This window comes from Notamacropus eugenii, chromosome 1, assembly GCF_028372415.1.
Source record: "Notamacropus eugenii isolate mMacEug1 chromosome 1, mMacEug1.pri_v2, whole genome shotgun sequence".
Taxonomy (NCBI): Eukaryota; Metazoa; Chordata; class Mammalia; order Diprotodontia; family Macropodidae; genus Notamacropus; species Notamacropus eugenii.
In genome coordinates this window covers 349,482,525-349,495,899 of record NC_092872.1, presented here as the reverse complement: position 1 = coordinate 349,495,899, position 13,375 = coordinate 349,482,525, and the positions used below count along the sequence as shown (strand labels likewise).

General features: G+C 42.3%; 1 protein-coding gene across 2 annotated transcripts in view; it reads left to right on the top strand.

The window, feature by feature from the left end:
- TRMT61A (tRNA methyltransferase 61A) overlaps positions 1 to 13,375 on the top strand; it is a 106,829-nt gene that overhangs the window by 24,233 nt on the left and 69,221 nt on the right. For both annotated transcript variants that reach the window (XM_072630126.1, XM_072630125.1), the window contains exon 3: positions 1,992 to 2,258. In XM_072630126.1, the coding sequence (XP_072486227.1) occupies positions 1,992 to 2,258 (267 nt within the window). The remainder of the gene's footprint in view (positions 1 to 1,991; positions 2,259 to 13,375) is intronic.

The window sequence follows — 13,375 nt, the reverse complement described above, 5'->3', positions numbered from 1 at the left end:
GTAGCTTTTTCTTTAATCAGTGTTTTTAAATTGAATTTTGTTTTAGAGGAGGAAAAAAGAAAACCTTATTTCCAAAAAGTTTTTCTGGGGGATAGAGGATAAGACAGGACTTAGTAGGGTATAACAGTATATAGTAAAAAGGTATAATAGTAGGGAATAACAGTTCCCTGCCTGTTTTTTTCCTCTTTCAGAAAGTTTCAGTACTGACATTTAACTAGCAGTATGACCTTAGATGCTGTTTCTGAACCTCAGTCTTCATCTGTAAAAGGGGAATCATAACTTGTCCTACCTCCCTCAACAGAGGCGTTGTGAAGATACCAATTTGTAAACCTTTAAGTGCTAATAGAGCTTTGGACTGTTATTATTAGTTTTATTACCTATCCTGGAATTTCCACTGTAGTTATTATCATAGAAGATGCTTAATAGATAATAGACATAAATTGGATTTAAAAGAAAAAGTGTAACATGGTGGAAAAAAGCCATGAGAGAAATCAGAAGACCTAGGATTGAGGGCTGGCTTTGTCATTTAATAGCTGTGCGACCCTGGGCAAGTCACTCAGACTCTCTGAGACTCTGTAAAATGAAGTAATCATTGCAGTTTTATGGGTAGTCATCTTTTTTTTATCGTACTAGGTTGTGGAAATACTTTTTTTATTCCATAAATTAAAAATTAAAATAAAAAATAAAATGTTTAAATGGATTACTAATCCTTATAACACCCATCTCCCAGGCTTTTTGTGAGGACAAAGCTTTTTTGTAGAAAAGAGAACTACCAGTTGAATAGATCTTCAATCCCAATTAAGTGTTCACATGTGGGTGGTGCTTTACAGTTTACAAGATATCTTCATGTTTATGAAGTTTTTCCTCTTTTCTATCTCACTGTAGCTCAGAGAAGGAGATGGGCCAGGGGTTATTGTCCTCGTTATATGGGTAGTTCTCAAAAGGCATGCCGTGAACTACCTGGGCTTGATATGTTGGAGGGATTGGCCTGGGAATTACTGGGAATTTTACCCTTGCATTCTTGTGAGAATTTCTCAGTTATGCTGCTAAATATAAACAATTGAATGTGCCTTCCTCACATTTGAGAATGATTGACTGGTCTCATACCAATCTAGAGCCCGGATCAGCAGACTCTCACTGTCCAAGGCCCTTTCCTGTATGCCACAGTCTGTCCTTCAGAATTTCACAGCAGTGCCAGAGCAAAGCTAAAGGTTACTTACTTTCTCTCAAAGACTCCTGATAAGAAATTGTGACTGGTGTGAATGGGGCCAGTCATTCTAGAAAGTCATTTGGAACTGTTCCCAAAAAGTGATTAAACTGTGCATACCCTTTGGCCCAGCAATACCACTACTCGGTCTACACCCCAAAGAGATCAGAGAAAGAGGACCCATGTGTACAAAAATATTTATAGCAGCTTTGTTTGCAGTGGGAAAAAATTGGAAACCGAAGAGGGGGGTCTGTTCAGCAGTAGCTGAATAAGTTACGGCATATGAATGTAATAGAATGCTATTGTGCTGTAAGAAATGATGAAGGAGATGGTTTCGGAGAAACCTGGGAAGACTTGTATGAGCTGATGCAGAGTGAGGTAGAGCAGAACCAGGAGAATAAATTACACAGTAACAGCAATATTATAAAGATAGTCAACTTTGAAAGTCTCAGGGACTCCGATCAGTGGGATGACCAGCTACAGGAGACTCATGATGAACCATGCTGCCTACCTCCCAGTAGAGAGCTGATGAGCTCAAAGTACAAACTGAGACTTATATTTTTGGACATAGCCACTATTTTTAGACGTAGTGCAGGAATTTTTTAGCTTGACTATTCTTGTTTATTCCAGGACTTATTTTTTTTTTTCTTGATTGAGGAGATGGAAAGGAGAGAATGTGAATCTGTTAAAGAAAAAGAAAAGAATGCATGTCTGGCCCCATGGCAGCTCCCAGTAACCACCAAATGAATGAAGTCTGACTGGCTTCCTGCTCTGTCTGTCTCAGGTACAGGGAGCGGCTCCCTATCTCATGCCATTATCCGAACAGTGGCTCCCACTGGGCATCTCCACACCGTGGAGTTTCATCAGCAGCGAGCGCAGAAGGCAGAGGAAGAGTTCCGGGAGCACCGAGTGGATCAGTGGGTGACCGTGAGGAACCAGGATGTGTGTAAGAATGGCTTTGGTGTGTCCCATGTGGCCGATGCTGTCTTTCTTGACATCCCCTCACCCTGGGAGGCCATTGGCCATGCCAAAGATGCCCTGAAGGTTGAAGGTAAGTTATAGACTGTTGGCTTCATGGTATGAGAGAGGTAGCTAGGAGGTACAGTAGATAGAGGACCAGCTCTAAAATCAGGAGGACCTGAGTTCAAATCCAGCCTCAGATACTTACTAGCTGTGTGACCCTGGGCAAGTCACTTAACTCTAATTACCTCCCCCCAAATAAAAAAGTATATATGTATCAGAGTAAGCTTGAACATGTGTATGTGAGTTAGTTTGCATCTGCCATTGTGTATGACTAAGAGAGAGTGTGTGTGTGTGTGTGTGTGTGTCCCTTGTGGCTCTTTCTCAGTCTCTGCTTCTCACTTAAAGTAGGATCATGGCTGCTGTGAAGGATATTGTTGCTCATGACCCCAGCAGAGCCCCTGTTTCCTTGGAAGAGGGAAAGAGAATGTAATTGCCAGTGATAAAGCATTTTGTAAGTGTGCAGTATAAGAGAGAGAGCCCTGGCTTGGGAGCCGGGAGGCCTTGGCCTCAGTCCCCCATCTAGACACTCTCAGATTTCCCTTCTAGCCCTCACATCCTATGGGTCTGTGAGTCTAGCACCCTTGTTTTGCTCTGACATTCCGTGTTCTATGTTCTAAGCCTGCTCCCTAATCTGACATTCCATGTTCTGTATTGTGAAGTCCCTTCCAACTAGGTCATTTTGTGCTCTATGTTCTAAAGCCCTTTCTAGTCTTAGCATTCTGTGTTCTAAGGCCCTGTCCAGCCCTGATATCCTGTGTTCTAGGATTTCAAGACTCCTCTTCCAGCTCTGACGTTCTTTGTTCAATGTTCTAAGACCCTTTTCCGCCCTGACATTTTTTGTTCTAAGTGGTCTTTCCTTTCTCTTATCCAATGTTGTTCCTCGCTACTGCTCAGCAGAGAACAGGAGACAGTCTGTGTGCTTTGGCTCAGGCTTTGAACCATCTGCTCATGTCCCTGCTAGGCCTCAGCCTGGAAGGAGGAGAGGAGACCTTCCGGCGTCCACAGGTCCTGAGTCTGGTTCACAGGGCAGCCAAGGATAGCCAGACCAGGGCCCACGAAGTGGGAGATGTATATGGTCCTGGACCTGGCCAAGCCTCCTGGCCTACAGCAGTGATTGATTGGCAGAGAAAGTGACTGCTGAGAAGACTTCCTCGTGCTTTAGTGCCTGAACGTACTTTCGTATGTTGCTACCTGAAAAAGCAGGCCTCAGCTTAGCCGTACTGGGGGGTCTGGAGTGTGACCAGCCATGCTGACAGCAGGCCCTGAAGGCAGAGGGGGCAGGACAGTTAGGGACCAGCTGGCTCTTGGGGTCCAGACAGCCCTCATGATCATCTGTTCTCAGATCTCCTCCTCTCCTCCCTGGCGTCTGTGCACTGATACAGATCAGCCCCTGTGCTTCTGATAGACTTCTCTCTCATCTCTGTCTCTAGATAGCTCTCTTCTTTCAAGGCCTAGCTCTTAGAAATGTGCCACGTAAAGTCTTTTTTTTTTTTAAGAAATGGGGTTAAGTGACTTGGCTCAGCATCACACAGCTAGCTGGATTTGAATTCTGGTCCTCCTGATTCCAGGCTCAGTGCTCTTTCCACTGAGCCACCTAGCTGCCCCAACACCATGAAGTCTTTGCAGATTTCCTCTCAACTGAAAGTGACCCTTCCCTCCTTAAATTTACCCTGCGCACTGTGCCTGGTCCTCCTTTGCCTTGCCACATTCTACTGTCCATCAAGTTTATTTGTGTATGTATCCTGTCCCTCCTATTGGATCATCAGAGCCTTATGCTAAACTTCATGGGTCAGAGATGGACAGATGGCTGGACAGGGAGGTAGAAAGATAGACAAATTATTATGAGAATTTTCAGAGTCCTTACTTGCTAGTGCCCAAATGAGCCAGCACAGGATGCAGACTGATAGGCAAACTGCAGCTCATTTCTCTCTCTCTCTCTCTCTCTACCCCTCTCTCTTTCTCTAGGAGTGTGACAGAAACAAAATGATGTACACAAACACACACATGTGCGTGTGTGTGTGTGTATGTGTGTGTGTGGTGTATGTGTCTATATATATATATAGTCTCTCCTTCTGAGCTTTGTAATCCAGAGAGAGTAACTGGGGAAGATGTATTTCTTACAAAGCAGTTTTGGTAAAAACAGGTATGGCCCAGAAGGCCAGAAAAGATACTTATTAAAACAAAAAGAGGATGCTTAATTTGTTACAAGGGAAAGAATGTGTCCTTGTTAGCATGGCCAGTTACACAGACTAAAGAAAACTTGTACCTTCTTTTATCATTTTAGCATTCCTTAAGAGCCTGCTATGGGCTTTATCAGAAGGAGATAACTTTGCTGGAATATTTTGTCTTTTGTAGCCCCAAAGAGATTAGGGGAAAAGGGAGATATTGAAAGAAAGCTTGTTGAGACATTGCATAGCACCACAAAAAAACCCCCAAAACTGGCAAATACAGAGCAAAATAGAATTAGTTATATCAACACTTAACAGATTCCTTTTCACTCTTAACCGTTCCTTTTTCAGCAGATGGATAGGTAGGTAGATAGAATATTTCTCAATTACTTACTATGTAAAGGCATCATGACCAGCACTGAAGATATAAATACAAAGAGGCAAAGTGATTCCTGCACTAAGGGACCTTGCATTCTTTTTAAAAAAAAATTTTGGAGGGGAGAGGCGAGGCGATTGGAGTTAAGTGACTTGCCCAAGGTCACACAGCTAGTAAGTGTCAAGTGTCTGAGACTGGATTTGAACTCAGGTCCCCCTGACTCCAGGCCTGGTGCTCTGTTCAAGGTGCTTGCATTCTAATGGGGGAAGACATGACATACTGAAATTTGGTCCTCAGGTCAGGGCTTTGGAGCCAAATAGACCCATTATGCTACTGGGCAGTGGGTCAGAGACCTGGGCTCCAGCAAAGCAGAGCAAAAGCTTGCCTATTAAAGCTAGGGGACCCATGGGCAGAGTCTGAATTTCCAGTGGGTAGATGAGGTTGACAGTGAGAACCACGGAGCAGCCGGCATGGTGAGGAGATGATCAGAAGGGATAAGATGTAGGCCCAGCTCTCAAGGACTTGGGAACAGAGGTCAACGGTTCAAGTCTTGACTTTTTTACTTATGTGTAGACCTATCTTATCTTCGTTACTAGACTGTGATGTCCCCATGGTCTAGGGCCAGTTCTCATTCATCTTGTCTCCCTCAGAGAATAGAACACAGGTCTAGGATGAATGGGCATCAGAGAATATCTTCTGATTAAAAAAAATTCCCTTCTCTACCTTCTTTTCATTCTTCACTTCCCTTCCTGTGGAGAAGCACTTCCTCCCACTACTATCACTGGCCTTTGCAGCATCTACTAATGACTTTCTCAGGCCTGGCCTTGATTGCAGATACAAGATAAAAGAACCCGACAGAAGGGATGGTGGGAACTAGACTGAGTCTGGACCACTTGGGCGTGGTCCCCAAGCTGTGAGCAGGAAGGTTACAGACTTCATTTCCCTTTCTCCTTCAGTGGGATTGGCCACAGTTGTAGGGTTACTGCTATCTAGACAAAACTAGCCTTCCTTTGCAAGTGATAGCTTCTCCCAATGAGATGCTGCTTCTAATCACTGGGGCAATTTTTTTACCTCATCTCCCGGCGCTGGGAGGTCCCCTTCCATGGTGGTTTTGTCCCCAAGAGGACAAACCCAACAGAGGATAAGACTGTGGTGAAATGGAGACAGCACCAGACTGGAACGTGGGAGACTTGGTTCTTGGTCCTGGCTCTCCCGCTGAGTTGCTGTGTGATCTTTTTTTTTTTTGTAATATTTTTTTATTTTACACTTAAATACAAAATGGGAAAAGAAAAAAAAAACCATTACCATGTGCCCAGCTGACCACAAGAGAGGATGCAATATAAAATGATAAATTTCCATTTCAAGAAAATCTATATAATAAATACTACACATTGTTTTCAGAGCTGCCCAGCTTTTCTTTGCTTCCTTGTTGGTTTTCTTTTGTGCTCTGCTGTGCACTTTTTACCTTAATTTTCCCCCCTCTCTCTTCTGCCCCTCTTCCCCCCAGGCTACAATTAAACACACACACACACACACACACATATATGTATGTATGTATGTATGTGTGTACATATACAAATAAACACATACACACATATATGTGTATATATATATGTACACAGAGATACCTATAAATATAGACATATATACACTCATATGTAAGACTATACTATGCTTATTTCCTCCTGTCATCTGTTTCTCTGAAGGTAGATAGTATCTTCCTTCATAAGTCCAAGTCTTTCCATGTTTTTCTAAATCAACCAACTCATCATTTCCTACATGACAACAATATTCCTTTCTGGATTCAAATAACTTTTTCCTTCATAGGATCTTTGAGGTTAATTTGAATATTTATAATAGAATGACTTGGTTGCTCGAAGTTGTTCCTAAAACCTCCATGCTTTTCTAAAATCACTGAGCCCATTATTTCTTATGGCAGAGTAATATTCCATTGTGAATATATGCCACAACATGTTCAGCACAACTGATGAGTGTTCCCAAAATTTACAGTTGTTTGCCACCACAAGGAGAGCTGTTATAAGTATTTCAGAACATTTTCCCCAATAGCACCTAATAGTGGTATGGCTGGGTCAAAGCATATAGGCAATTTAATAACTCTGGGCATAATTCCAAATCTCTCTCCAGAATGGTTGGATCAGCTCACAGATCCACCAACAGTGAATTAAGGTGCTCTGCGATCTTGGCAAAGAGAAAGGGATGGACCTTCAGTGCATTCTCAGACAGCTGCCTGAACAAGAACCCTCTCTGTCACAAGAAGGGTGCTGGATTTGAATGCAGTTCTACTTCTTGCTCCCTCTTTTACAGCCCTTCCCTTCTCTTGGTCTGTTTTCCCTTCTTGAAAAATCAGGGAATTAGAGTAGGTGACCTCAGAGACCTTTTCTAGTTCTAAATTCTGCAGTTTCCCCAACTGGGCATCTGGCCTGTGTTTAAAGACCCTCAGTGATGGAGAGCTCATTACATGTCCAAACAGCCCTTTCCACTTTTGGATAACTGTAACGATGAGCAAATTTGTCCTCATGTGAAACCCAAATTTATCCCCCACCAGTTTCTACCTAATCTCCCTTCCAGCGTGGTAGACAGCTGTTTGGCCTCCCTTAAATCTTTTCCAGGAATGACATAATCTTTAGCCTTCTCCTTTGGGGGCAGTTTGCTAATCTCATTCCTAAAATGTGTTATCCAGAGACAACCACAGTATTTTTATTTTTTTAAGGAGGCAGTTGAGGTTAAGCGACTTGCCCAAGGTCACACAGCTAGTGAGTGTTAATAAGGCAGGCTTTGAACTTAAGTCCTCCTGACTCCAGGGAGTTTGCAAAGTAATTTCCAGGAAAATGGTTAGTTTTATTGATTGCTCATAGAAGGGATGTCTTCTTTAATTTTAATAACATGGTACCAACATTAATCATAATTCATAGGAGTAGAGAGGCTGGGTGGTGTAGTAGATAGAGCTCTCCTGGACTTGGAGTTAGGAAGACCTGGGTTTGAATAATTCAAATAATAATAAATATATGTAATAATAACAATAAATTGTAATAATAATTTGAATAATTAGCCATGTGAATCTTACCAAGTGAACTGTGCCTCTGTTTCTTCATCTTTGAAATGAGAAGGCTAGACTTGGTGGCCTTTCAGGCCCCTTCCAGCTAAATCTGTTTTCTTCTTATCTAGAGCTAGAAGAGACCTCTGAGACCACTGATCGAGTCTACCCCCTTGGGTGGAAACTGAGGCTCAGAGAAGTCTGGGATTTAAACCCTATGACCCTGGGAGCCAGTGTTCCTTCCATCATATCATACCTCTTCTCAAAATTTTATCATCTCTTTACAAGGATTTTATTTACATTGCTTTAGACATATGTGTGTGTATATATGTGTATGTGTATATATACACATACACGTATACATACATACATACACACCCACACACAACAATATTGTTCCTTCACTCTGTTTCATTACACGTCTTCCCAAGTTTCTCTGAATCCTTCACATTTATTTGTTTCTTGGCAAGGTAATGCTCCATGGCATTCATATACCACCATTTATTTAGCTCTTCCCCAGTTATTGGGCACATATTTTTGTTTCCAATTTTTGTTATTACAGATAAAGCTGCAATGAACATTTTTTGTGCATGAGTCTCTTCATGTTGTTGGTAATCTGCTTGGGATATATAGTCTCAGTAATAGATGCTCTGAGTCAAAGGGTATGAACAATTTAGTAACTTTTCTTGCATAATTCCAAATTTTTTCTTAGAACTGTTGAACCAATTCACAGACGTGGAATTAGTGTGCCTGTCTTCCCACAGACCTTTTAATGAAGAGCTTTCTTTCTTTCTTTCTTCCTGACTTCCTTCCTTTTTTTCTTTCTTTTTCAACAATAGTGGTGGTTATTTTTATTAATAAAGAAGTTAAAATTATATATAAAATCTAGATTATTATGTATTATTAGTGAGAGGCAGTAGGGCATAGAGATACCCAGAGAACCAGCCTCTGGGTCATAGGAATTAATCAACCAACTAGCATTTGTCTGTCACGTATTATAAGTACTATGCATACTATGTAATACTATGTATAGGTAAGTGTAGGATATACAAAGACAAATGCCAAACAATTCCTGCTCTTAGGAACCTTACGTTTTAAAGTGAGACAACCTGTGCTCTACTAGCGATACAAGGCATGTAGAAAGTAGATTCAAGACAGTGTTGGATGGGAAGGTACTCGCAGTTGGGAGGGCCAAGAAAGGCCCCTCTCCTGCAGAAGGGGGCTGTTTAGCTGATCTTTAAAAAAACTTTTTTTTTCAATTAACAGAAATTTATTTTCTTCCCCCTCCACCTTTTCTCCATGAAAAAAAGAAAAACAAAGTCCTCGTAACAAATATCTATAGCCAAAGAAAACAAATTCTCAAATTGTGCTCATCCAGATATGTCTCATTTTGCACCCTGAGTGCACTGCTTCTTCTGTCAGGAGGTGGACAATGTGGTAATGGTGTTCTTTTAGCATCTTGTGACACTTGATAGATATGAGGCATTAACTTCTGGGCTGTTTTTAATTTGAATTTGTCTCATTATTAGGGATTTGGAGCATTTTTAGGTTGTTATTGGTACTGTTTTTTCCTTTGAAAATTGTCCGTGTCTCTGGACTGCTTATCTTTTGGGGAGGAGTGCTTAATTGTATGAGTTTGTGTTAATTCCCTACAGATTTTGAACATCAGACTTTCATCAGAGTCATTTAATGCAAGTGTTTTTCCTCAGTCTATCTCCTTCTGGTTTTTGCTTCACTGATTTTATTTGTACAAAAAGTAAAAAATTTTATATAATTGAGATTTTTGCCTCTCCTGACCCTGTGTCTGCAAGGAATTTTAGTTTAGTTCAGCAAGCGTTGTTAAGCACCTGGGGATACAAGGATATAAATAAAATAAGCCCTCCTCCCAAGGAGCTTTACATTCTACTGGGGAAAAACTGCATGTATGAAGATAAAAAAATGCAAAGAAAAGGGTGGGGTGGAAGAACCAAAAATTAGGAGAAATCAGGAGAAATCGGCCTTTGTAGGAGGTGACATTTGAGCAGTGCCTCAAAGGGAGTCATGGTTTCCAGGAGGAGGAGATGAGAACAGAGAACATGGGAGGCAGTCTGCTCAAAGACATGAAGACAGGACATAGAGTATCAAATATGGGAATGTAAGTAAGCTGGTTTGGCAGGAACATAGAGTTCATGAGGGAGGAGTGATGTGTAATCAGTCTGGAGAGAGAGGCTGTAGTCAGATTGTAGAAGGATTGTAATGTCAGGGGAATTGTATTTTATTCCAGAAGCAATAGTTAGCCAGTGAAGCTTCTTGAACAGGGGAGTGAGGATGAATGGGAGAGGGAGAGGCAGGAGACAGAGGGAGACCAATCAGGAGGATTTTGCAGTCGTCCTGGTAAGAGGTGATGAGGGCCTATCAGGGGTGGCAAACCTGTGGCCTCAAAGCTGCCCATTCCCTACCCTGGTGATAACTATGTAAGTGTGGAGATGGGGATGAAGTGGAGAGGTGCAGTAGTAACAATAATTGATGATGACAGCTAATATTTATCTAACGTTTACTGCATGCCAGGCATCGTGCTAAGTGCTTTACAGTTAGTATCTCATTTGATCCTCACAATAACTCTTGGAGGTGGGAGCTATTATTATCTCCATTTTACAGATGAGGAAACCAAGGCAAAAAAGTACCCAGGGTCACACAGATAGTGAGCATCTGAAGCAGGATTTGAATGAAGATCTTCCTGGCTCCAAACTCAGTGCTCTGTCTATCAACAAGACCTGATAAGATCTTTCCTCTTAGTATCTTTTCGTGCTAGGATTTTACTAAAAATTTTTATCTACATATTAATTAGTGATTAATATATGTTATATTAATCTTATATATGTATTAATTATATCTACGTATTAATTAGTGATATGGGTCTGTAGTTCTTTTTCTCTGCTTTATCCTTACCTGGTTTAGGTATAAGGACTTTAACTCATCCCTTTTTTCATGCACACACCAGTAATAATGGACATTCTCTTAATTTCTTTACCCTTTGTTTCAAATCATCCTTAGCTTTTCACTCCCCCTCTCTCCTAACACTTCCCCTTTGGAGGGCAGCTAGCTAGCACAGTGGATAGAGTGCTTGGCCTGGCATTAAGTAAGGCATAAATTCAAATCCAGCCTCAGACACTGGGCCAGTCACATAACCCCATTTGTCTCAGTTTCCTCAACTGTAAAATGAGTTGGAGGAGGAAATGGCAAACCACTCCAGTGTCTTTGCAAAGAAAAAAACCCCAAATGGGGTCATGAAGAATCAGACATGACTGAACACTGTCAGATAAACAACAAATTTTAAGTCTCTGTTTGAAGCCCTTGACATGGCTCCAGCCCACTTTTTCTAGACTTGTTATAATTTACTCCCTTTCACATGCTCTACAAACCAGCCAACTCGTCTCACTGGCTGTTCCCCACAAGTAGTGTTCCCTTCCCCTGCCCTCCATGCCTTTGCATAGGTCCCTCCTGCCTGGAATCTACTCTCTCCTCCCTTTTGCCCTTCAGGATCCCTCCCTTTCTTGGAATCTTAGCTTAGCTTTTCCTGAAGGAGATCTTTCCCTGTTTGAGCACCTCTTACCTTACTTTTTTTTTAATATGTATTTTACATTGACTTATGTGTATTCCTGTGGTTTCCTCCTTGAGGACAAGAATTCTTTTGGCCTTTGCATCAGTACATAGTACTGATTTAATCAGTTCATGTTGAATAATGGTCTCCACCGCATTTTTAACACAACGTCCTATACATTTACCTGAGGGAGGGACTCCCACCTGTGATTTAATGATCGTAAGGAACTCTGGTTGGGAACACCTTCCACTCATGCAGAGTTGGCAGAGGGCAGTTGGCTCTGGTAGCTGGTCAGGATTGGGACTTGCTCTAAGACTAGGGCTCTTAAGCTTTGATGTGTTTTGGACCCTTTTGGCAGTCGTAAGTGAAACAGTCTGGATTCCTTCTCAGAGCAATGTTTCTAAATTCCTAACATAGAATACATAGGATTACAAAATAAACCAATTATGTTAAAATAAAGATGTACTTTTTTTTATTCTGTTTAAATTCACTGATCCCCAGAAAGCTATATATGGGGTTTAGGTCTCCTCACTAAGATTTTTGTCTAGTTCTGTTTCCTGATGACTGACAGTACAGGTACATCCCTCCACTCAGTCCCTGGATCCTGGAAAGGGACTCCAGCCTTGGGTAGCTCAGACCCCAGGCAATGGGAGTTTTCTCCAGCTTTGGTCACTGTACTCAAAGCTGAAGGAAGGTGTATTTCCCACCCCCTCCCCTTCCCTCCACAATCCCCTGAGAATAAATGGGGAGACACGGGCTCTTGTTTTTGCATCTTAATCCCTTTCTTTCTTTCTCTCTGCTCCAGGGCCTCCCACTGCTTTAGTACTGAGACACATGAGCTCTCAGAAACATCCCCTCCATGCTCACACACTCTTCAACGTGAGGTTGCTTAGTCACCAGTAACTGCAGTATCAGACCCAGAAGATCTGAACTTTTAAAGCCGGATGTGGGAACTTAAGGTGTTTCTTAAAGAAAGACTTAAAATCTTTTATAATGTAAATCTTATAAATCTTTTATATGTGGTCCTGGGTTGGGAGAAAGGAAACTGGGAAATGCCTTTAAGGCAACTGAGTTCGGAGTCTATGGAGGCCTGGGAGAGGAAGGCCCCTTTGTCAGGGTGATCAGAGAGGGGCATCCTGTTCAGTGATGGGTTAAGTTCAATGGCCTTTGAGGTCCTTTTCAGCTGTGAAGTTGATGATTTCTACTGCTTATGTCCTGTGTGCCAAAGGCCACGTCTTTTGCCCCTTCTGGGCTTTAGTTTCCTCTGCAACAACATTAGAGTTAGCTGAAGGTGGTCTGACCTAGTTCTGAAATTCTCTATTCCCTGGCATCCATGCCGTCAAAATAACAGCTCTCACTAAATCTTACCACAAGGCTTCTGACTTCCAGGCCGTAGCGTCAGGGCCCTGGCCCAGCTCCCCTTCCTACCCCCGTACTCCCAGAGGTGATGCCCTCCCATCACCTTATTTAAAAAAAAAAAAAGGCAGTAAACCTTTTCTGAGCCCCTTACCATGGAAGAAATTAGGGAAAAAACCCCTTGAATCCTTCCCTCTCCTGACTTCTAGGACAACAGCTGAGGGGCTGAGGAAAGTCTCCACCCCCTCCCTCCCATCTTTCTATTTTCCTGGGAGGGAGTTCTTTACCTCACCAAAGGAATTCATTCCCTAAAATGCTGCAGCAACTGCGCTGAGCTGAGGGAGAGGGGGAAGGGTGATGAGAGACACCAAGGCTGCTTTTAGAAGAGGTTATAGAAGCTAGACATGGGCCCTTGGGGCAGGGGGGATAGAGAAGCAGGTGCTGTTGGAGGTGGGATGGAATGTGCTGCCTTGAATATGAGCCCTCTTCCTCAATCCCAGCATACTCCAGACAAATCTGAGCCTCGAGAGCAACAACTGGGATGTCCTGGATTTCAGTCCCTTGACCCCTTGAGAGTGGGGATCATGGTTTCGGTTTGTCTGGCTTGTTT